Genomic DNA, 22,636 nt, shown 5'->3' on the forward strand with positions numbered 1-22,636 from the left:
ACCCGAAACCCCGCTGTGCATAATGCTCCTCTTACTTAGGGCGCCTGCTGGCTTGCGCAGCCAGCCCGGTTTGCTCGCTCTGTAGGCCCCAGAACCTAACACTGCAACACTGTGTGCGAAGTCCTATAGGTGGGCAGGGCTGATTTATGCCTGGAGGGAAGGGTGGGAGAGGAGATCGCCGCCTTTTCCTCCCCATTAGCGATTGCCTGCGCCCCTTCCAGCTTTGCGAGCGGCCTGCCCGTGCAATAATTCGAAGGGAGCCTAAGCGAGCCAAGGAAAGTCGTGCAACACAGGCATCCTCTCCAAGTGCGCCTTGCAATTGAAGCGCAAGCCGTGCATGCTTGCTCTCCGCAAGGCAGCGCACCCGACGTGCAGCCCGATCTTATTTAGAGTTAGGTTCGCAATTTCTGCATCGCTTCGTGCTGCTATTATCCGACGTGGCCTCGGAACCAACCCGCTTTTGGGGCGCTCGCTCGCTGCGTGGCGGACCGTCTAACTTGCGCTACCGACTGGCTCAGCAGCACTTCGGTCTGCTCAGAGTCCACGCGCCACCCGGCACAACGCGCTAAAGAGGGGCTCCCCCCCCCCCCACGTCTCAGTTCTTCGTACATCAATGCAATTGAATCTGAGAAGGAGCGCCCGGGTTGATGAACGACCTTGCAACAACTCCATACCAGGAACTCAGTACAGTATTGGAGGAGCGAAGATAAAGGTTTAAATGCTTGGCCAACAATCAAATTAAATTTCTCCAGGCCAATCCATGCTGCCTCTCCTCCCATGGGGCTAATTGGGAGGAAACATAGGTAACATTCTCCCAAGAATATAACGGGGTTGCAGTTAAGTGTCATGCATGCAGCATTTATGAAAGGGATACCCATTCAGTTGTGGGGCATTAGGCTCTCGAGACGGTGCCCCCGGCTTCACAGCGTTGGGACTCCAATTCCCATCAGCCCCAGCAAACATTGGCAATGGTGAGGGATGGTGGGGTTGCAGTCCGGCAATTTCTGAAGGGCCTCCCTGTGTTTGGGAAAGGGGAATTGCAGAATCCTAAACCACAAAATTACAGAATTGTAGCGTTGGAAGGGATCCCTAGGGTCATCTAGTCCAACCAACCACCTGTAAATGCAGGAATATCAACGCACGGTGTCCCATCCAATTTGAAACCATACCGGACCCTGCTTAGCTTTGCACAGAGGCTAGCAGTTTTATTGCTGCAATGCTGCAACCCTTCCGGGGCTTATCTTTGAAGACTGGCTAGAGTCCCGAACGCGCCCGCTCCCTGTTTTTGGGGAGGTGCACCTGCTCTCTCCTCTCCGTAACACCTGGGGGCTAGTTGGGAGGGGCGGGTGCGTGGTTCTGCCTTGGGGCTGTGCGCGCTCCCCGCGTGCGGTGTGTGCGTGCTGGACTAGATGGCCTTTGGATCTCTCTTTCCTCCCGCGCGATTTCCCACCCGCCCCCAGGAAAAGGGGGGGGGGGGAGCGAGGCCGACCCACGCGAGCGTGTGGGGCTGGGACGCCCGAGGCAGGAGGGACGGCAGCGCAGCCTGTTAGGAAAAGGGGAGTGGAGACATGAAACCTGGCAGCAGGCTGCAGAAGCGCCCGAGCAGATCGTCCGGACGGAGGGAGAAAAAAGGCCGGCGCGCGAGGTTAGAGGAGGAACGAGACAGAAGGGCGGGCGGGGGGCGAAGGAAGGAGAGGGAATCAAAAGAACCGAACAGAAACTTTGCTCTAATCCTCTCTATCAATCTGCGGGAAGGCAACCTGTAGAGGCTTGAAAGCAGGGAGAGGCTGGGATCCAGTGGTTGGGATCCAATCGCTCAGGGGAGACGGGATCGGGGTTTGGGGCGCCAGGACGCCTGGGTTCTCTCCGGTGGAAGGCGGGCGGCGGGGGTGCGGGCGGGTCGTCTCCTGGTCAGCCGAGGAGCTGCGGGAGAAGGTGGGGTCCGCGCTTTGCGCCTGGGGAGAAGAGAGGCGCCGCGCGCGGCCCGTGGGACCCACGGCGGGCTGGCGTTCACGCCCGTGGGTGTGGGCACTGGAACCGCACCCGAACTGAACAGCTGCTTCCCGGCTCCAGCTGCCCCCGGATGGGGAGGGGAAAACCTCGCCCAGGCGAGGCTCTAGCGGCCGCGGAGAGAGGGAGAGGGAGAAGGGGCAGGTAGATGAGCGAGAGAAGGGGGACGAGAGGGGAGGGGATTCCTGGCTGCCACGGTAAGCTTGGGGCAGGCGGAGAAGGAAGGGCGCGCGCTCTCCTCGGTTGCGTGAAGGCAGGTCTGCTTGCGGGGGGGGGGGGGACTGTGAGCTGTTCCCGCATAAGCTGGGGATCTGGGGCCACTGTGTTTGAAGCCATGCCGCTAAGTTCAACGTAGCCTTACCATCCTTGCCCTCACCTGTATCTTTAATTACGGCCAGACAGGCAGAAATTCAACTGATAATGCTCTATCTCCATAATGGAGCATTGGATTTCTGCCGCTCTTTCATGCTGGAGGGGGCAAGGGGGCTTTTGGCAATCCTAGGTCAGCGCCCCGTTGCAAATGTGTGTGTGTGTTGAGAACTGGGTTGCCTTTCCAGCTGCAGGAAGGAATTTGTGGGAGGAAAGTAAATGCTGAAGCTTGAGCTTCTCTGTCTTTTCTGACCTGTGCTGCTATTATTATTATTATTATTATTATTATTATTACTATTACTAACTGAATTTATATACCGCCCTATACCCGCAGGTTGCTCTTCTCACAAGTTCATACCCAGCGTAGCCCTTGAAGCTTGATTGCAGTAGGTGGGATGGAGATGACAGAGCTTGAGTCGAACAAATTAAGGGAGCTTCTGTCAGGAGCTGTGCTCACATGGCAGCCTCTTTACTTTTTGTATTGATCCCTTTAGCTGCTGCCATTTAAAAAATGCTTTAAACTACAGGGAGGCCATGATTCGGCTCATATTTTGGGGTAGGCAAAGGAGTCAGGGGCTGGGGAAATGACCCCTTATTCCTCCAAGGGAATCAGGAGGACGTTGGGAAAGGGTTATAGGCTCGCTTCCCCCCTGCCCACTTCCCACCCCACTTACTTACTGTCTCTTATTCCAGAACCTTCCTCCTTCTGCCCCGCTTGGGAGGGCCATGAGGGAGAGAGTGACCTCCAGCCAAACTAGAAAACAGCCCGGTCAGAGCTTGGCATGGCTCCAATGAGCCCCTGTTTGGCCACTTGTCTCTTTGCTGCCTGCCTCTGCCTTTGGAGAGGGTAAGTGATTCACTGAGGTGCGGTGCTGTGGTGGTGGGAATGGAGCTGTCCCAGAAATTGCTGCCCCTGTCCTGCTGGGGATACTGAACAGCCAGGAGAATGGCACTGGTGTGATTATGTGGGGCTAATGAGGGTCCCTGGTGTGGAAGGGCATTTATCTGCCCAGTTGGCATCGTGCTTGCTTCTTCATTACTACATCAGTGCGCAGCAAGCAATATGCCAAGGACAAACTGTACAGCTGTAGCCTCTCCCCAGTCAGCTTCCTCTGTCCCTGCTTTCCCACTGGATTTTTAAAATGTGATGCCTGGATTTTCCACGAAAGCAGTGAGTTTAGGGGGTTAAAGCTGAGGGAATATGTAGGCGGAATTCCTGGAACACATTTCTGATGATCGCTGAGGACATGTCTCTTCACTCTTTTTGGATCCAGGGCCGACTTTTAACCCGAACATGCATTTGGGGACCCATTTCTTATATGCCATCTACTTGTGTGAGGATAGTGCTCCTGTTGTGCCCCAGCTTGGATCATGGCACAGCCCACCAGCTGAAGACCAGTAGCTCAGGATGAGTTAATGATGGTCTGTGTGGATTGTTTGTGATTATGAGCTGGTTCCGCACGTAATGCTAAGCCAAACTACAAACAGAGCTTGCATGCCTGCATATTCACACTAAGACATAGTTTGGCTCAGTATTACATGCAGACTAGCTCTGTGTATGGGACCAAGAGTGGTAGTTACTCCAGATTAATCCACAGCAAGAATTGTGTGCCATGTGTTTTTATATGCAAGTCAATGCTAGCTTTCACTAGATTTAAGACCAAGTTAGGTATTAAGTTGGTTAAAATAGATGCCATAACAGCATTGCCCAAGCTAGACCAGAGGTGAGGAATGTGAGGCCCTATTGATGTTTTTGGACTTCCAACTCCCTTCAGCTCCAGCCAGCATGGCCTTTGATCAGGGATGATAGGAGTTGTAGTCCAGCAACATGGGGAGGGCCACACGTTGCCCATACCTGAGGTTGAGCTAAGGGAGGCAACATACTTCAGTTACGAGACACATGACATTGCAGGCGCAGGGTCCCTTCCAGGCTCAGACCCTAGCATCTCCAGGAGTTTGAGACAGCAGAATTCACAAAGACCCCTTTCACGAAACCTTTGGACAGAGATGGGGAAACTGTGGCTCTCCAGATGCTTTTGGATGCCAACTCACCTCAGCTCCAGCCAGCACAGCTGGTGGTCAGGGAATGAGGGGAGGTGTAATTCAATAGCATATGGAGGGTCACCTCTTCCTCATCCCTGCCCTAGAGAGCAGCTGCCCATCAGAGTAAACAGAACTGGGTTATGTGGGCCAATGATATGGTTAGATGTGAGGCAGCTTCATCTGTTCAAAGCGCAGGATTGGTTCATTTTCTCTTGCAGATTGAGGGCTTACAACTCAGGAACTAGAAGAGAGACAAGGAGTGTTACGCGGTGCGGCCTGTGCGTCAGAGGTGGCATGGGTCTCTTCTAAACCTCCAAGAGTCAAACATTCTCTATGACTAGGTGGGGAGTGAGACAGTAATTACCTGCAGGCATTTTTCTACTCATTGTAGATGACCAAGCAAGGGGCTAAGTACAGGCTTATGCTAATATGTGCTGAAGGGTCTCAGCTGGACAGTAGCTGAACGAGTGGACACCTGTGCGTGGAATGAGAGTTTCTTCCTCTGTGGGGGTAGTGCTAATGGGCTATCCCCATCTTGACCACATGAGGTAGTGATGACCACCAATTTGGATGGAAATAATAATAATAACAATATTTCTATATTGTTTATATTTTTAAGAGGGGGGAATCTCAAAGTGGTTTGCAACTTTGAAAGAGGATTAGAGAGATTCATGGAGGATAAGGCTCTTAATGCCTCTGAGTCCTGATGCCTCTATTACCTCTGGGCTCAGAGGCATGCTGGGGAACCGAAGCGGGAGAGGACCATTGCAGCCACGTTCTGCTTGTAGCCTTCTCAGAGGTGTCTGGGTGAACTGCGTGGGAACAGAGTGCTGGACTAGAGAGGCCTTTGGCCTGGATCCAGCGGGGCTGCTGTTATGTTCTTATGCTCAGATGCTTTGAGGACGCTTCACGTTCACGAAAGGAGATGGTATCGCAGCCCTTTGGAAACTGATTCATCGCGGTTTGCATTTTTGTAGCCTTGCTTTATCAGATGTGTATGTGGACTGAGGGCTGTGCTCGCCCTGTAACAGCAGCATATAGACATAAAGTGTACGTTGACATAACATGCCAGCAACGCCTGCCTTTTTGGGTGGTGTGTCATTGGCATGTTGTGTAACATGGGTGGAAGCTTTATGCATTCCCAGAGTGGCTTGGGAACAGCCACAGCAGAGGCAGCTACCATGCCACTACAGGCAATATGTAAAACCAGGGCGGGGAAGCTGTGTCCTTTCAGCTGTTGCTGGACTCCAGCTCCCATCACCCCCAACCATTGGCCATGCTGGCTGAGGCTGATGGGAGCTGGAGTCCAGCAACAGCTGAAAGGCCACAGCTTCCTCATTCCTGACGCAAAGTGACCTTGAGAGATGTTTTGGAGATGTAGGCTCTTACCTGTGAATCAGTGAAGATCGCCCCAGGCCACAATCAGCCAGGCACAGTACAATTCTAAGCATGTTTACTCGGATGTAAATCCCACCAAATTTAACAAGGCTTATTCCCAAGTACCTATGCACATTATTGCAGCAGCCCAGCACAATCCTATGCACATTTACTCTTAAGTAAATTCTGCTGTTTTTTAATGGGCCTTTCCTTCAGGTTGCAGTCCCTTGCCCACTTCGCTTAGAATACTGTCAAGTGGGACTTACCTCTGAGTAAACATGCACAGGATTGCCGAGTTGGTATCTAAGCCGCAGTAGTGGTTCTTGTTGGTATAAAGGAAGGAAGGAAGGATTCACAGGTTCAAAAGAATGTCCCTCTGAGCATCATAAACTGGATGCATGTGACAGCCACAAGGGCATAGTGTGGCAACAACCCTGCACACATGGATGACGAAATCAATTGGCCCCAATCCTGTATAGGGAGAACGTTCTATAATGTTTGACTCCCATATTTCTGTTTAGAGTATGATTAGATAGATCTATCATGTGCCCTTAGGGGCTGATTTGGTCCTCTTGTGATGAGAGGCCCTAAGACAAGTGCCCCACTTATGGAAAACTCCTTCCCCATGGGGCTTGTTGTGAAAAATGCTTGATGTTTGTCTGGGGTAATTTTCCGGGAGAGGGTGTGTGATAGGAGGGACTGCCACTGAGCTCTCTGTGTCAGCTGGGAGCAGGAGCTGGAGCTGCACGTGAAAATGACCTGAGGATGTCCCTCTCCACTGGGTGGTTGCTATGGTGGCCCCTTCTGATCAGGAAACTTGGCTCCATTTCCCTTTCCCACATCGACATGTCTGTGTCTGCCACTGCCGGGGTTATTCCTGCTCCTCCTTCTGTTGCCACGGAGACACCCTGTGTTAGATCTGGGAGGGGCTCCTCTGCTTCTGTCAGGGGAACATCTCCCTCCCTCCCCTCCACCCCACCCCCTCTTTGGGTGCTGAGCCGCAGGGTGATGTTTTTGATCTTCAACCTGGCTTTCATCTGGTGCCAGTGAGGGGGGTGGGGGGGCAGGCAGGGAATTTCCCCCTGGATACTCGCCCACCCAGGTGCGCTGATCTCTCCCTCAGGCAGTAGAGCTGGGCTGGACTGCCACAAGGGTTTTGCACGACCCTCCACACATGTATGATGAAATGCACTGGCCCCGATTCTGCTTGAGGAGTGGGACCCGTCAGGTTTAGCAGAAACGTAGGAGTTGTGCTTCCTAGTCATTCCCTCTCTCCCTCCCACGTCACCTGAGAATGGAATGAAATGGAGAGGTTGTAGCGCAAAGATTGCAGTCCTAGGGGCTAAGGTGGGTTCTTCTGCATCTGGCTGAGAAGAAAGAGGTCTTCGATGGGTCAGAGAGCGGGCAGGGAGGGGGAATAGCATACATAATTCAATGAAGGAGGGAAAAGAACAATTTAGCTTCATTCCCAGCTCTAAATTGGAAGCTATATATATTTGAATGTGGTGGAAAGGGAATGGATCTGTATGATTCAGGGGATATATACAGATATGGTGGCACCCCCAAATTTCTGGCGGTGTCCACAGAATTTTGCACAGAAGCCCCTCCTCTTTCAGAGGTCTCCCCTACCCTGCATTCCTGCAGAGACGCGTGGAACAGAGATCCTGGCTGATCCAGACCCTGGAGAGACCTCCTTGGAGGAAGAGGCATGATGGGCTCCCACACGGCACCCCGTTCCCACTGAAGACATAGAGAAACCAATCCTGTAGAGCCCCATCTCTGAGATGCCTCACCTGGACACATCCTGCTCCCCCACATCCCCACTCCATGACCCCATCCTGAGCCTGGCCTTTCTCTGCAGTTCTCTCCTACCCTCCTTTAAGCCTTGGGTACAAAGGGAGGCTGCGAAGCTGATGGGAAAGCCAAAGCCACAGGAGCCTGTTTGGCTTCCAGACAACTCTGACCCTTCTACGCAGAAGGAAGGATCTACCCAAGAGGAAGTAGAATGACCCTGCAGAGGACCTGGTAGAGACAATGGCTGTATAAGTCCTTCAGTCTCCTCTGGACTTTGCTGGTTCAGAGCTCCTTAATGCTCTGGTCTCTTTGCTCCAGATCCATTGTTGACTCCAGCTAAAGCTTCCACATCTGGTGCTAGTGATGGACACAGGCCCAGAGAATTTGTAGATACCTTGTGCTATTGCCCAGTTTTTTTAGGCCATTGTAGCTGATTTTGTCTAGCCAAGGACTTGTGTAGCTTACTCCATGCCCAGATGGATGGGTGTACTTTTATCTAAGGGGCATCCAATCTCAATTATGGAGCCTCCATCGTTTAGCCTTCTGTTTTGCCCACTGTGTTCGCTCCTGTCAGTTATGATCTGTGGGTGAAGCAGTAAGTAGCCTCTGCCTTTCTCTCTCTCTCTCCCCTCCTCCTCTTTTGTCCCCAAAGCCAAGTTCCTGCTTAATTCCTCTGTTCTCCTACAGGATCGTGGGCCATGACTTCCTAGGCCCAAGGGTGCTGGCTGAACCTGTTCTTACTCCCAACACCATCTGCATGACCCTCCCCTGGCTGAGCCGGCGCCAACTTGGGCTCTGCACCCGCAGCCCAGAAGCCATGGCTTCAGCTCTGCAAGGCGTCCACCTCGCCATCCACGAATGCCGGCATCAGCTGCAAGAGAGGCGGTGGGATTGCTCGGACTTGAGCAGCAGTGGCACCATGCTTCTCAACAGCGCTGTTCTGAAGAGAGGTGAGGAGCTTGAGAGGATACTTGCCGTGTGATGTGATTTGACACTTTCCTCTTCTTCTATTGGAGTCTGTAAGCAATAAAACCAGAACTTGATTCATGCCTTGCTATCACTGCTGCACCCTCCTTCACCTCCCCACTGGCCCTCCCTCTAGGAGCTGACTCAGTGCCCCCTTTCCCCTCTTGTGACAACAGAAATGGAGCCAAACAGGGTCACTACAAATGGAGGGAAAGCCAAAGAAGGTCTTGCTGTCACTTGACAAGTCACAGGGCCAAAGAAGGCCCAGCAAGTTAGAGTGGTAATTCCAAAACAGCGTGCCATGAAATCCTTGCTAGCATGCCACAAGAAATAAATGAACTGGATGCAAAAGGCTGGTTGAGCCAGAAGAGCCCAGACACAGAAGAGGCTGCCTGCTGCATCCCTGTATGAGTCATCAACCAGCCTCTGCTGTGAATGGTGATTCTGCTCTGTTTTCTTTTTCTGGGGTTACTCAGGGGTACACAGTACCAGCACCTTTTTTTTCTAGGAGAAAAACACTGGCTGAAAGGGTGGCACTTAGTGTAACAACTTCATGGGGAGTGGCCTTCTCGGTAGTGGCTCCCGCCCTGTGGAACGCCCTCCCATCAGGTGTCAAGGAAAGAAACAACTATCTGACTTTCAGGACACATCTGAAGGCAGCCCTGTTTAGGGAAGTTTTAATGTTTGATGTTCTATTGTGCTTTTAATTCTGTTGGGAGCCGCCCAGAGTGGCTGGGGAAATCCAGCCAGATGGGTGGGGTATAAATAATAAATTATTATTATGAAGAAAATTATTATACCAGTACCATTTTTTTCTAGAATAAAAGCACTGATCCTGCTACTTCTCTGCACTGAGTACAGTTGGATCGTTTAATTACGCGCGATGCAGGATTCACAGCCGAATTTATCGCTCATCAAGAAGGCTGTACCCAGCAGCTCTGCATGTCACCTCTGGGCTTTCCTCCTTCAAATCGGGAGGGATTGCGCCAGATCACTGACACATGAAAGGCACTACATCTCGCTCCTCTGGCGATGCACCAGCAGTTCTGTCCTGGTGCGCAAGTGCGCCCTGGCTATAAAAGTGACATGTACTTCCAGTTTTAATTTGTGGGGTGAAGGGAGTACTCCAGCTGTGTCAAGTTGGGGAAACACTGAGCTACACCCATCATGTCAGGAGAACAGGATATCATCATCATCATCATCCATTGTTCACCAGTAGTCAGGGATTCCTGGTGCTTAGACCTGATTTGCTTGACATTGTTATTCCTAGTACAGTGGTACTTCGGTTTTCGAACGTCTCAGAAGTCAAACGTTTCGGTTTCCGAACACCAAAAACTTGGAAGTGACTGCTTCGGTTTTCAAATGCACCTTGGAAGTCAAACAGGAAACAGACTTCCACTGAGTCCATGGCCCTGAAGCTTAGCTGTCGGTTGTTGAGTTGTGGTTTTTGAACATTTTGGAAGTCAAAGAGTCTTCTGGAACAGATTATGTTTGAAAACCAAGGTACCACTGTACCAAATTAAGGCAGGGAGTGCCTGGCGTGCTATGGTCCATGGGGTCACGAAGAGTTGGATATGACTAAATGACTAAACACCAACAGATCAGTAGTGGAGGGAGGTCCCATACCCTAAACTGTCTGTGCTTGAAGTCTCTCTCCCTCAAGAGAATTCTTGGGCCAGGAGTAACAATAAATGTACCTTAAGGATAAGAACGAGGGACGCAGGTGGTGCTGTGGGTTAAACCACAGAGCCTAGGGCTTGCCGATCAGAAGGTTGGCGATTCGATGCCTGCTCCTGCCAACCTAGCAGTTCAAAAGCACGTCAAAGTGCAAGTAGATAAATAGGTACTGCTCTGGCGGGAAGGTAAACGGCGTTTCCATGCGCTGCTCTGGTTCACCAGAAGCAGCTTAGTTATGCTGGCCACATAACCCAGAAGCTGTACGCCGGCTCCCTCAGCCAATAAAGCAAGATGAGCGCCGCAACCCCAGAGTCATCCGCGACTGGACCTAACAGTCAAGGGTCCCTTTACCCTTTACCTTAAGAACAGACTGGGTGGTGGTGAGAGGGCTGGCCCCAAACATGTTACTGCCTGAAGCAAAGAACAAAATGTCACCCCCTGCCCCCAGTCCACACAGAGAAGCTGACTGGGCTTGCATTTGAATCTTACTTTAACCCTAGTGACTGTCAGGCTTCGGGAAATCTGATCCCTCCCACGGTGGCAGCCACGAAGCAGATAAGCAAGAACAATTCTTACCAAGTATTTATTCAATATTCACAGAGAACACAGAAATGCCATCTATCTCAGATAATGGCGTTGCTCCGAGTAAAGTCCCACTCCCTCTGTCTCTCCTATTATGCATCATCCCTACATTGCCTGATCAGTGCTTTCTGCCTCTGAGCTTTCTGTTCTCCTACTCTCAATGCACGCTGGGTCCTGGGAGAGGGGGGTCAGGAATGCTTTCCAAAGACACTGAGTCTGTCAGCTGTCTCTCCTCTGGTGCTGCTGCTGCTTCTTCCTGCTGCTCTCCCAATATTTCCCAGCCTCTCCCCTCTGCAGCCTCTGAACTATGACCTTCTGCAAACCACTGCTGTAAATCTATACTGTCCTCCTCCGGAAGGTGCAGGAAGTGGGGGGGCAGTCCCCACCATTCCTCCTCACTCCAAGCCCTGACAGTGACTGGATGGTGTCCTCTCCCACACCTGAGGACAATAGGCTAGTTCAAGGGGAGGGGGCTGGATCACAGCAGGCTGTGCTGCCACTGCAGTTCTGTCCTCCCTTACCTTGCTGTCCATCTCCACACCTGCCGCCTGAGAAGAGCCAGTTCCCAGGGTCTGCCTCAGGGCTGGTGTGAGGAGCTAGCATCTTTGGACAGCTGCTAAGGCTTCAGAGCCTGAATATGGCTTCTCCTGAAGCCTGCTTCCACTATGGAGGAGGAGAAGGACAAGCAACCATCTTTTTAGTCAAGTTTTAAAAATAGAATTGGGCTTGTACTCCACTTGCATGTTCAGAGAAGTTGTTAGTGGGTGTTGTTGTTTACTATTTTTTGTTGGGAGCCGCCCAGAGTGGCTGACGCAAGCCATTCATATGGGTGGCATCATCACTGAATAACTTTTTCTGAACAAGAGGTTTATAAATTTTCCAAGTAAATGAACATCTGCGTGCTCTCTTATCTTGATGGGGACTGGGCATCCCTCGGGCAGTTGGGCCTGCTTCACTCGGCCGATTCCCCTGAGCACTGCCCTGCCACTGTGCCCATTCCTGCTCCTTTCTGCCACTGGCTGCTCACTTTTCTTCCTGCCTTTTAACTCTAAGGCACATTTATTGTTACGACTTAATAGTTGGGTGCCAATCCTGAGTGAAGGGGTGATTTGTAGCAGATGGCTTAGCCAAAAATAAGAAAAGGGAACTCCTCCTGGTTTTCTGACTGATGCTCCTAGCCACTTGCCCACTAGGGTGGGCAGACAATTGTTAACAGTAAACAGCAGGTGATACTGATGCCAGCCCTCTCTGCCTGGGCAACTGATATGGAGGAGGAGGCAGTGACCTGGTTGGTGGGAAGCATCTGAGTGCATTTTCCCAAGCACATACCCCGCCCCCGCCAATACACTTAGATCCTGTCTGCTCTGCCCTGCCGGCCTGTCTTCATGAACACCACCCCTGGCTCTTTCCCCTTGAACCTGCTGCAGGCACCTTTTCTTGGTTGCACCTTTCCCTGGTTGCAGATGTAGTGGCCAACACCTGACCCTAGAGGCAAGTTGGCCGGGAGCTCCTTACTTTGGTCCTCTGGATCTCTTTGATTAATGCAGCTTTGAAGGAGCCATTTCCAAATTTAAATCCAAGATCAAAGTGAGCCCCTGGGCAGGCAAGAGCTTCATCAAGCTGCAACCCATGCACCTGGGCTCTGAGCCTTTGCCTGATGTGTCATGGAGGGTGGCGGTGGGAGTTTGGCCAGCTCATCCGGATCTCAGGCAGCATCAGATGGGAAGACGGTAGGAAAGTGAGGATCAATAACAGAAAGGCTTTGGCTGATCAAGAAACAAACCGGAAAGGTAAATCAGGATTAGTGGAGACGAAGGGCTGGATGATGAGGAAGAGGCTTAATTTACTTGAGGAAAGAGGGCTAATCTCCACTACAAAAGAAACCTGCATTGATTTTAAGAAAATACCAATACTGCTAAGCCTGAACAGATCAGGATCTAAGATTGCTTCCAGACGACCAGTTTAATGAGCCCTCAGCCTGATTTGTTTGTGGGGAGATTGTGTCACGTGAGTGTTAATCCCACCCTTTCCAGTGCATCCTCCAGTGCCCCCACAGTCATTTTTCTTGTTGGAAAAAGTCTGATATTTTGGGGAAGCAGATATGTTTTACACAAGCTCCAAATGAGCTTTAATTGTGCTGCCTTAATTTGCTGGGGTATGACTGAATCCAGCCTGAGAATCATGACTGCCTATAAGCACCCTAGGACTGCAACCCACATTTATCATTGAACTCCACTGGTGCTTGCTTCTGCGTGCTTGCTTCTGCATTGCACTGTAGAAGATCAAACCTATACTATGGATTGGCTTATTTATAATAACCCCAGGGAACCTTGGGACTTGTAGTTCTGTGAGGGGACAGCTAGGCATCTTTCAACTCCAGGACAAACTGCCGTCCTTGCAGGGTTCTTTGGGAAAGCCCTGACAGTGACATAAACATGCCACTTCTAGGATCATGCACAACCCTATTTAATTTAAAATTACTAGATATTTTAAGGTGCGCCTGCCCAGCCTGAAAGATTGTGAATGGTCACAGTAGTTAGTTGCTAAAATCACGGTCACACACAACCCCAACCACTTTAATCCCAGCCCAGCCCACGTAAAAAAACCCTTTGTGGTGGTCTGAAAATACTGGGAGATTTTGGCATCCTGCCCAGGGAAGGGCACTCTCTCGATTTGGGTAGCTGCTGACATTCTAACTTGGCATACGAATGACATTACTAAGATGATGTTCTCAGCTGATCTAAGCATGGCTCTATATACACTGTGACCTCACCGCACAAGCACAGAATTTAATCCTGAAAAGCTCTGCTTTCTGTTTTTGGACTCCTCCAGATGATCTGTTTATTGAGCATTAGTTTGCTGACAACAATGGCTGTTTAATGAGCATTTATTCTGATTTGTTTGCAGGGAGGTTAGATGATGTTGCATCAAAGCAGCCATTATCCCACATTTTCCGGTGCTTTCCCCCATCACTTTCCATGTCCCAAAAAGTCCAGCCTTCTAGAGCAGATGTTCTGCCGCTCAAGACCTCCCAATCAACTATAACTGCACAACTTGAATTTGCTGGTGTGACTAAATCTCACCCGAAAAGAATGACAGTCCAGAAGCAGCCTTCGCTTTTTTTAAAAAAAAAGTAAAGTTCCTAGCCCTCAGGACTGTGAAAGGGTTAAAACTGGGTGGATAATACCTGAGGAAATCACAGAAGCCAGACCATGAGGGATTGAGCAGGAATTCTAGTGGCTAAAGAAGGAGTGTCCTGCATAGCTGTTTCTGTTATTTTCCTGCCCATGAATAGAATAAGGAAAAGAAATGATGAGAAATTAGCAATTATGTGCAGAATGCTTGACTAGATTTGTACCAGATGCAGAATTTGTCTATCTTGGTCCAAGTTCTGGATTAGCTTAGTCCTGGATCTGTGTGTGTGTGTCAGGGATGGCAGTAGTGGTAGTGCAGCATACAGGCAGCCCGGATTTCAGAGGTCACACAATGAGACGAGAGATGAGTCAGTCCCTTTGCTGGAAAAGCTTTCCAGTGCTGCAGCCTGGGGTGTGGAATGCTCTCTCCAAAGAGGCTCACCTGACAACTATGTCAGGATCCTTTTTTCGGTGCCAGATAAAGACCTTCTCTTTCTCCCAGGCCTCCTATACCAAACACTAGGTATTTAAAAACTATTTCCCCTTGTTGGGTTTTAGTGCTTTAAAAAAAACAAAACGCTTCCATGTGGGTTTATGCTGGTTTTACGCTAATTTTGTGCCAGGTGCAGCTTTTGCATCAATTGTGTTTTCCATCTGCATGCAACTGATTTTAAATTTGTGAACCTCTCAGAGGACATGGTTGGTCAGCGGTATATAAATGTCAAAAACAAATCAGTCAACATGACTGTTGGACATACACATGCCCAAAATGTGCAAGTCTAGATATACAGCCAGGCATCCTTTCTCTCCACCAGTCTCCTTGCAAATGCTTCCTTGCTTGGTTATTTGAGCTGCCCTCCAGCTGCATCTCCAACTCACCCTCTTCCTTCCTCTGTGTCCCCACAGGCTTCCGGGAAAGTGCCTTTGCCTTCTCCCTGCTGGCAGCTGGGGTGACCCATGCAGTAGCCACAGCCTGTAGCCTTGGGGAGCTGCAGAGCTGCGGTTGCGCCGGGCAAGGCACCGAGAACCAGAAGCTGAAACTCAGCCAGCTGCAGACCCTGAGCCGCGGCAAGGCCTCCTTGTGGGGGGAGCCTGGCCCCCAGGACACCTGGGAGTGGGGGGGCTGCAGTGCAGACTTTGACTATGCCCAGAAATTTGCCCGGCATTTGTTGGACCCTCGAGGGAAACCGCGCGATGCTCACGCACGGATGCAGCTCCACAGTCACCGCGTAGGCAGAAAGGTAAGAGGCATCCCTGGGGCAGGGCTTTGTTAGAGAGAGTATTTGGTGTAACTAAAGGGCCGGGCTGGAGTTAGCAGGGAGAAAGGGTCCCCCACGGGGCTGGATTCCTGAAGGTCTACGCACACTTTTGTGTTGGCAGCAGTAAACAGGCAAGTACATAATCCGGTATGCAGTGCGCTATGTGGCATCCTCAGGATTCATGTTGCAAGTCTGCAGCGCTCATGATTATGGATCAATCAGCTGGTGGTCCGTGCAGGCAAAAATGGGTCACTCAATGTCATTGTGGCAGGTGGGATCTCCTAGGAATCCCGCTGTTTTCCTGTGTGTGTTGTATTTAAATAACCAAATTTGAGTTGGAAGGATTAGCATGTTCCTGTTCTCTTCTCGAAGACTCTTTGTGGGCACTAGGGGGCTGTAGTGTGCAGGATCCTGGCATAGGCATGAAGTAAAGGTCCGGGTGACTCACCGCCTGAACTTCCAATATAGAACTTGAAGGGCAGGGCACCAGACTTCTTGTGGATGCAGATGAGGGGCATTCCTCTGTTCCTATGTTTCTATGGCAACTGCAACAGATGTTTGGTCCACTACCTCCCGAGGGAGTCTGTTTTACACACACACACACACACACACACACACACACACACACACACACAATTGTATAATGTTTTGCATAATGTTTCAGCGCTGAGGTTGTACATAAAGACTGAATAGTTTTATTTTTAACAAAACTAAATTGGTAAGACTAACAGCAGAATAAAGTTTTACCCTATCCTGAAGGTAGGGATTCCCGCCCCGTAGGAAAAGATGCATTTTCTGAGATGGAAAACATCGTGAGCTTTGTGTACCCCGAAGATGCAATCTTCCCACAACATTCAGAAGGACATCCTGAAAGGGTGTTGTGTGATGGTGTGATTCACGAGAGAAACAAATGCATAAGAACATGAGAAGAGCCTACTGGATCAGGCCAGGGGCCCATCTGGGCTAGCATTCTGTTCTCACTGTGCTCAGCCAGCAAGTTGCCTGTGGGAAACCAGCAAGCAGGATTCATGCCCAAGAGCCCTCTCCCCTCCTGCTGTTTCCAGCAACTGGTTCTGCAGCCTCCATCTCCCCACACAGGCAGGAGAGCTAGGAATTCGGAAGCATTGCTGGAGGTAAAGCATAGCGATCATGGCTTGTAGTCATCGATAACCCTCTCCTCCATGAATTGATCTAATCCTGTTTTATAGCCATTCAAGTTGCACACACAGAGCGGCCCTCTATGCACTGGCTGCCCAGAAAAAAAGAATAGCAAAGAAAAAATGAGTTAGATGAAATAGTTATAGATTGTTGTGGTGATTCAGAGATTTAATCGGAAATCAAACTGGATTTGAGTTGGTTGGTGTCTCTGGTAACGTCTCTTTCCCTGCAGCAGGAAGGGCCTCCATTTTTCTGTTGTGATGTGATTAGATGCTGGAGAAGATTTTTAAATAGATTATTAACCTTCCTCCCTCATGTTTGTGAGTTCAGCAGAGTGCTTTCCCTTTGCAGCTTAAAGGGAAGCTTTAAGCTTTTAAGGCAGACTGTATTTTCCTGGTATTGACCCCTTTCCCCCCCGCCTAACCATCACATAAACCCTTGTAAAATGTAAAAAATAACATTTATTCACTCAGTATGCTTCTTGAAGAATAACAGATACAGTACAGCAACTTTGTTCAAGTAGGCTTAAAATGGTAATTCGTAAGTTGTATTTAAGTCTCACTTAAAAACGGAGACTGAGCTTAGCAGACATAGGAGCCATCTACTAGGGGCCAAGGGGTTTTCACCCCCCCATAAAATATTTGAGGGGGCTACCCCAAGTTGATGGGCATTGCCATTCAAATGATGTGCGTGCACCACATCATGTGATCAATTATGCAGAGCAGGGCTTAACTGCCCCCCAATTCAAGTTGGCACCCCTGTTGGCAGATGTTCTCACATTCCTGGCATGCTGGAGAAGGGGCAGGGAGGAGGTTGTATAACTACACACACTTCCTGTCAGGGCACAAGGGAAATGATCTCAGAGAGTTCTCTCTAGGAAATTTACAGGAAAGCTCTGTGAGCCTCAGCCCCTTGGTGCCCCTGTCTGGCAAAACATGAATTGTTGGTGGGACTGTATTTAAATACCCCACGTTTTCCTGCAGCTAATGCTTCGTTCTTGTCCCTTTCCCACCCCGTCCTTGGCAGGTTGTGTCAGAGCTGAGCCAGCGGAGATGTAAATGCCACGGCCCCTCAGGAAGCTGCCAGTTCCGGACGTGCTGGCTGGCAGCACCCGATTTCCGCCGTGTGGGCTCTCACCTGAGGGAGCGAATGGACCACGCCATACTCTTGCGGCCGCACAACAGCAACTCGGGGGCCTTCCGGCCCCGCCTCCAGCGCTCGCGCCTGGCCAAGCACCTCATCTTCTACGAACCCTCGCCTGACTTTTGCGAGCCTGACCCCAGCCTGGGCTCGCCGGGCACCCATGGCCGCCCTTGCACCAAGGGCAGCGGCCGGCCCGACGGCTGCAGCAGCCTGTGCTGCGGCCGGGGCCACAATGTGCTGCAGGAGGTGCATGCCCAGCGTTGCCACTGCCGCTTCCACTGGTGCTGCCACGTGGAGTGCGAGGAGTGCCCGGCCACAGAGTGGGTAAACGTCTGCAAGTGACGTGAAGCGAGGCACTGTCCTCCCAGAGACCTTGCTACATGGGGCATGGCTGCATGTGCCAATGAGCTGCTTTTGAAGGGCACCTCGTTTCAAGGGGCCCAGCACCCCACGAGACCTTCTGCGGAACATGCTTACTGTGGTTCTTCTGCCACATCCCAAACATGCCATGCTTGGGCCTCTCCTAACACCATGACAGTGTGGTGTTTGCTGCAGCGTGGAAACACACGTACAAATGGATGGATCGCAGATGGATTTCTAAGCCCAGCATGGAAGCTGTAGCCTTCCGTCGGCCTGTTTCCCCATGGTGGTGCCAGACTCTCTGTGCATAGTGCCTTGTTTTATGATGAACTGCCACCCAAGGATTATTTGGGCGTTGGTGGTGGCGAGGAAGCAGGCCTGACATGTTGAAGGCTTTGTGTCCCAGTGTGTTGCTCTTCAAATACCTGTTGTGGGGGAGACACCTAACATTATTGGCATAAATCCTGCATCAGGGCTGATGCAGGCGAGTGCAAAGGATGAGTTGTGGGACCCCAGCTGGGCTGCTAGTTGTTTCAGAGCCCCAGTGCGGCCAATGGAAGGGGCTGGGACACTGAAAGCCTGTGTGTGCATTGCCAGCTTCACACACAGCTAGGTCTCTCAGTTCGGATTGAAGATAGTTTGTGGGGGAATGCATCAAAACACAGTAGTATCCCATGAGTAACAGTGGGATACATAGGATTGTGGGTCATGTTGTGTTGTGTCCACTGCTTCCCAAACCAGAGATGGGAGTGCACTGGATGTAAACGGGAGTGTGTGCACAGCCTAAACATTTGTTTAGGGTGGCGTGCGCATGTGCATGTGCATGCGTGTGGCAGCCATAAGAAGCTCAGACTGTCCTTTTAGGAGACAAAATGTACAGACAGGTTTGCAACTCTTGCAGTCGTTTCGAATAGCAGCGGCAACCAACCCAGCAAAAGCAAGACGAGCAAAATGACAGTGGGGTGTCATACTGCAGGGTTAATTTATTCTTTTGCTTTGTTACTGAAGTGTGTTTGTGAAGCCATTTCATATGGCTAATGGAGATATAACATCATCCTGGGGAGCTGCATCTTTCCACTGGCCCAACGTCCGTTTGTTTTGTAGACCTCTGTGGGTTTTTGTGTGTGGTACATGTCAGCAGTAGCTGGCTCAATCTATTTTGCTGCCCTGGGTGAAAGTTATGTTTGCCCCTCCACACTTGCCCCTCTTGTAGTATGAAGGGGAGGCTTCGGTGTAAAACAACACCTTTTGACCACCTTCCAACCTTGTCCCCACAGCTGGTTCTCTGGTAGAATGAGGGCCAGTAGGGACTGTATACAAAACCTAAACATCTGTTTACCCATAACACACCAATGCCTTTAAGAAAACAGGTAGGCACAGAAATTCAAGTCCACAGACACATTAATGCAATTTTTAAAAAACCAAAAACCACAAATCGTAATTTTACGAAATCAGTTCGATTGGCATTCAAAACCTAAAAGATATGTATTTTATTTATTTATTTATTTATTTTAATGAGAGATTCTTACCCTACAGGGAATCAAGAAGTCCATTTTCCAAAGTCAGGCTCTGAAGTCTGGGAGCAACCTGCATGAGGCCAGTACACACCCATTGCAACAGACAGACTCCAAAAAGAAAGCTCTGAATTTTAGACTGGATCTGAATTTTGAATAGCAGTTACCCCCATGGTATATTCATTTATACATGAGTGTGGGGGGCATGGAAGATGTTCACATTTGTATGTGACCTTGGCTATGCAGCTTTTGTGTATTGAACGAGGTAAACACCTGTTGCTGTGTATGCTATAGGTGTGATATGCTATGTGGCAGAGTATGTACCTGCCTGTGTTAGAAACAAAGTGAGGTGCCAGCTTTAATCCTATCCTGTAACATGAGACCCACTTTTTCAAAAAAAGAGAGACCATTATATATTAATCTTTGTCTTATTCTTTCAAAACATGTTTTACGAAATGGCAGTTCTTCTGCTGGCGTTACCTAAGGCTGCAGCATGACTCAGTTTTGTTTGTCAACCCCCAGACAATATTCTATGTCACGTAATCTATGTTTGTAGATTAATGTACACAATGGATTTCTGCCATGTTTAAAATCTAAATACCATACCTAAAATCCTATCCATAATAAGTGTCTGGAGATAAGTAATACACAGGACTAAAGTTAGTTCCCAAAATGGAAGGTGCTGAAACCCAGACTTTCATGCAAGTTGCTTCCTCTAACTCAGATCTCATTCCCTAATCCCACATGTAGTCACCCAGTGGCAAGAGAAAAGACACTCTGTTTAGGCTCAAAGTCTTCCCTCGCTGTTGTTGTTTCTTCTGACTGAGGGCTCAACCATACAGTTGCTTAATGTGGATTATAATTCTTCATTGTCCATATGACCTTCTCCTCCAAATCACTGCCTTCTCACATTTTCTCCTCCCTGGATTTTCTTACTCCACGGATACACTGAAAAGGAGATGGTATAAGAAAATGCAGATTAAGAGAGGTGAAAGGGTGGAAAGGCACCGACTGGAGAAAGTCGTGTGGACAGCCGAGAATTAGTGAACAAACAGGAAGCTTACCGTCCAGGTTAAACGATAGTATGAATGAGCTCTGAGCATTAGTCTTGAAGGTGAAGGAGCCTCTCCCCATCCCAAGTACAGAGGCCAACTGGACTGGCAGACAACAGGCTTGTGTCCCCCATTGCACCCAAGGCAGCAAGGAACCACTAGGGGGTTGCTGCCCCCAGCATCAGCTGTTTGCGATGGTGGCCTTGCTGTGCCTAAATGTCAGGGCTGGCCCTGGAGCCATGACTTAAATCATTGCTTTTCAGACTGTTCCGGGACACCTTGGAAGCTCAACAAGTTCCTGGGTGGGATCAGCTAGCTTCATTGGAAGACAGCTTGCCCACCATCACCGGTCTTCCACTGCAGCCCTGGGAGAGGATTAGCCATGCTCCCAGTTTGTGTGAGTTCCAGCGGGCCTGTGGCTTGAAGCGGGATGCACCTAGGACTGCTCACAACACACAGGCGTTCCTCAGCAACTGCTTCAGTGTGGTTCCTTGAGCTTGCAAAAGGACTGACTTAAATCCTGAAAAGGAGCAAGGAAATATGGGGTGCTGGCAGGGAGAGAGACTGCAGTCTGTCCCTGGTGTAACATGAAGACAGATAGCAACTTGCTACTACAGGTAAATGTCACAAAATGTTAATGTCCAGCCCAGTGCATATAGGAAGCCTGACTGTCAACACAAGTGTGTGTCATAAGCAGACCATATATTATTTCAATAGTGCAACCAGATGTGGAGCCTCAGGAATTACTGGCACATCCCAGTGACTGTCCAGTAAGCGTGGGAAGCACATGTGATAATAGTGTATGTGATCAGCATGGAGTGTGTGTGCGTGTGTGTGTTTGCAATTAGCTTGATGTGTATATGTCAGTGTTTCGGTGCCAGAACATCTCCTCCTTCCAACCCAAACCACAACCTCTCAAAATTCCTCTCGACTTCTGTCAGGCCCTGGCTCTGGTCTCGGGGAAAGGCGCTTGCTGCAGCCAGCTCCATGGGGTGATTTACTACGCGGCCACTGCAGGGTTGCAGCTCACATCAGCCCCAGGATGATGCTTCTTTCCAGATGGAACTGATGCTCAGAGATTCTTCCAATAAACCGAAATTAAAACAAAGCATTGCTTTCTTGCACAAGGATTTGTTTGGAATTAGAAGATTATGGGGGTGGGGGCTTCGCTACATTTAGCTGTCACCCACTAAGGCAACAAGGGAAGAAAAGGCTACTTGCAAATGGGGGAGGAAGGGTTAACAGCAACAATGGATACCCTCCCTTGTATCCTTTACGTGCGCAAGGCTGGGAAAGAAGAGGATGGACAAGGGGGCTCTAAGGCTGCGTACAAATCATACATTTAAAGCACAATGCTTTCTGGGAACTGTAGTTCCCCTCACACCACAATTCCCAGCACCCCTAACAAGCTACAGTTCCCAGGATTCTTGGGTGGGTGGGGGGTGCCTGATGTGTGTGCAGCCTAAGACATTTTGAGGTGGAAAAGCCAAATGGCATTTTACCCCCTGCCCCAAAATAGCAACGTTTATATACCACTCAAGTGTATTGAAATCTCAACGCAGTTTGCAAGGAAAGATCCTTGGTGTCTGGCACACCTTCTGGGGACAAATGCAAGAGAGTTTCTCTGCAGTCTCTGAAAATGAAGTGTGGTTTGGGATAGGTTCCATTCATTCCATTCATTTAATGGGGATTTGTGTCCTGTGGGTCAGAAGAACTTTCTGTCTTTCCCCATCGCTGCCCTTTATGACACTTTTTTCGCCTTGCCTGATGATACGGACACCACGGAGATTTTCCAGCAGATCCTTCCAGGTCGGGCTTCCTTAACACAGTGGGCTTCTACAAAGTTGTAGCTGCCTCCGAGTTCCGAGTGCTTTCCTTCTTGTTTCCTTCCCAGTAGTTAATTACTAAGGAGAGGTTCCAGACCTCAAGGCCTTTCTGGAAGCTTTGCCCCTTGTTTGCAGTCGTGTATGTCACTGCTGAGATTGTGGCTAAGGGAAAGGCACTTTTCACATGCTCAAAGGAACTCAAGATTCGTTTTTTACTGATGTGTCAGGGTTAAAAGCATCTGTAAATGTTCTGTGACTCGGATTATAAGAACCTTTTTACTCTATTTTTCCTTCGACGTGTTCTGACACTCTTTAGAGAAGCATGCAACCGTTAGATTACCAGAAAAGATCCACTGTGAAACACAGCTTTTA

The 22,636-nt window shown here is 49.8% G+C and overlaps 1 protein-coding gene across 3 annotated transcripts; it reads left to right on the forward strand.

The window, feature by feature from the left end:
* The first annotated feature begins 602 nt into the window (after nt 1–602).
* On the forward strand, nt 603–17,904 carry WNT10B (Wnt family member 10B). 3 transcript variants are annotated; one of them, XM_053371304.1, is made up of 5 exons: nt 603–803; nt 3,073–3,226; nt 8,281–8,543; nt 14,859–15,193; nt 17,396–17,904. In XM_053371304.1, the coding sequence occupies exons 2-5, from the start codon at nt 3,162–3,164 to the stop codon at nt 17,852–17,854; spliced, it is 1,122 nt and encodes a 373-aa protein (XP_053227279.1). In that variant the 5' UTR covers nt 603–803; nt 3,073–3,161; the 3' UTR covers nt 17,855–17,904. The 3 variants fall into 3 exon arrangements, with proteins under 3 accessions (XP_053227279.1, XP_053227268.1, XP_053227287.1); XM_053371293.1 differs by lacking the exon at nt 603–803 and adding an exon at nt 1,407–1,645; XM_053371312.1 differs by lacking the exon at nt 603–803 and adding an exon at nt 1,945–2,207.
* The last annotated feature ends 4,732 nt before the right edge of the window (nt 17,905–22,636 follow it).

The sequence above is a fragment of the Podarcis raffonei genome, chromosome 2, assembly GCF_027172205.1.
Source record: "Podarcis raffonei isolate rPodRaf1 chromosome 2, rPodRaf1.pri, whole genome shotgun sequence".
Lineage (NCBI taxonomy): Eukaryota > Metazoa > Chordata > Lepidosauria > Squamata > Lacertidae > Podarcis > Podarcis raffonei.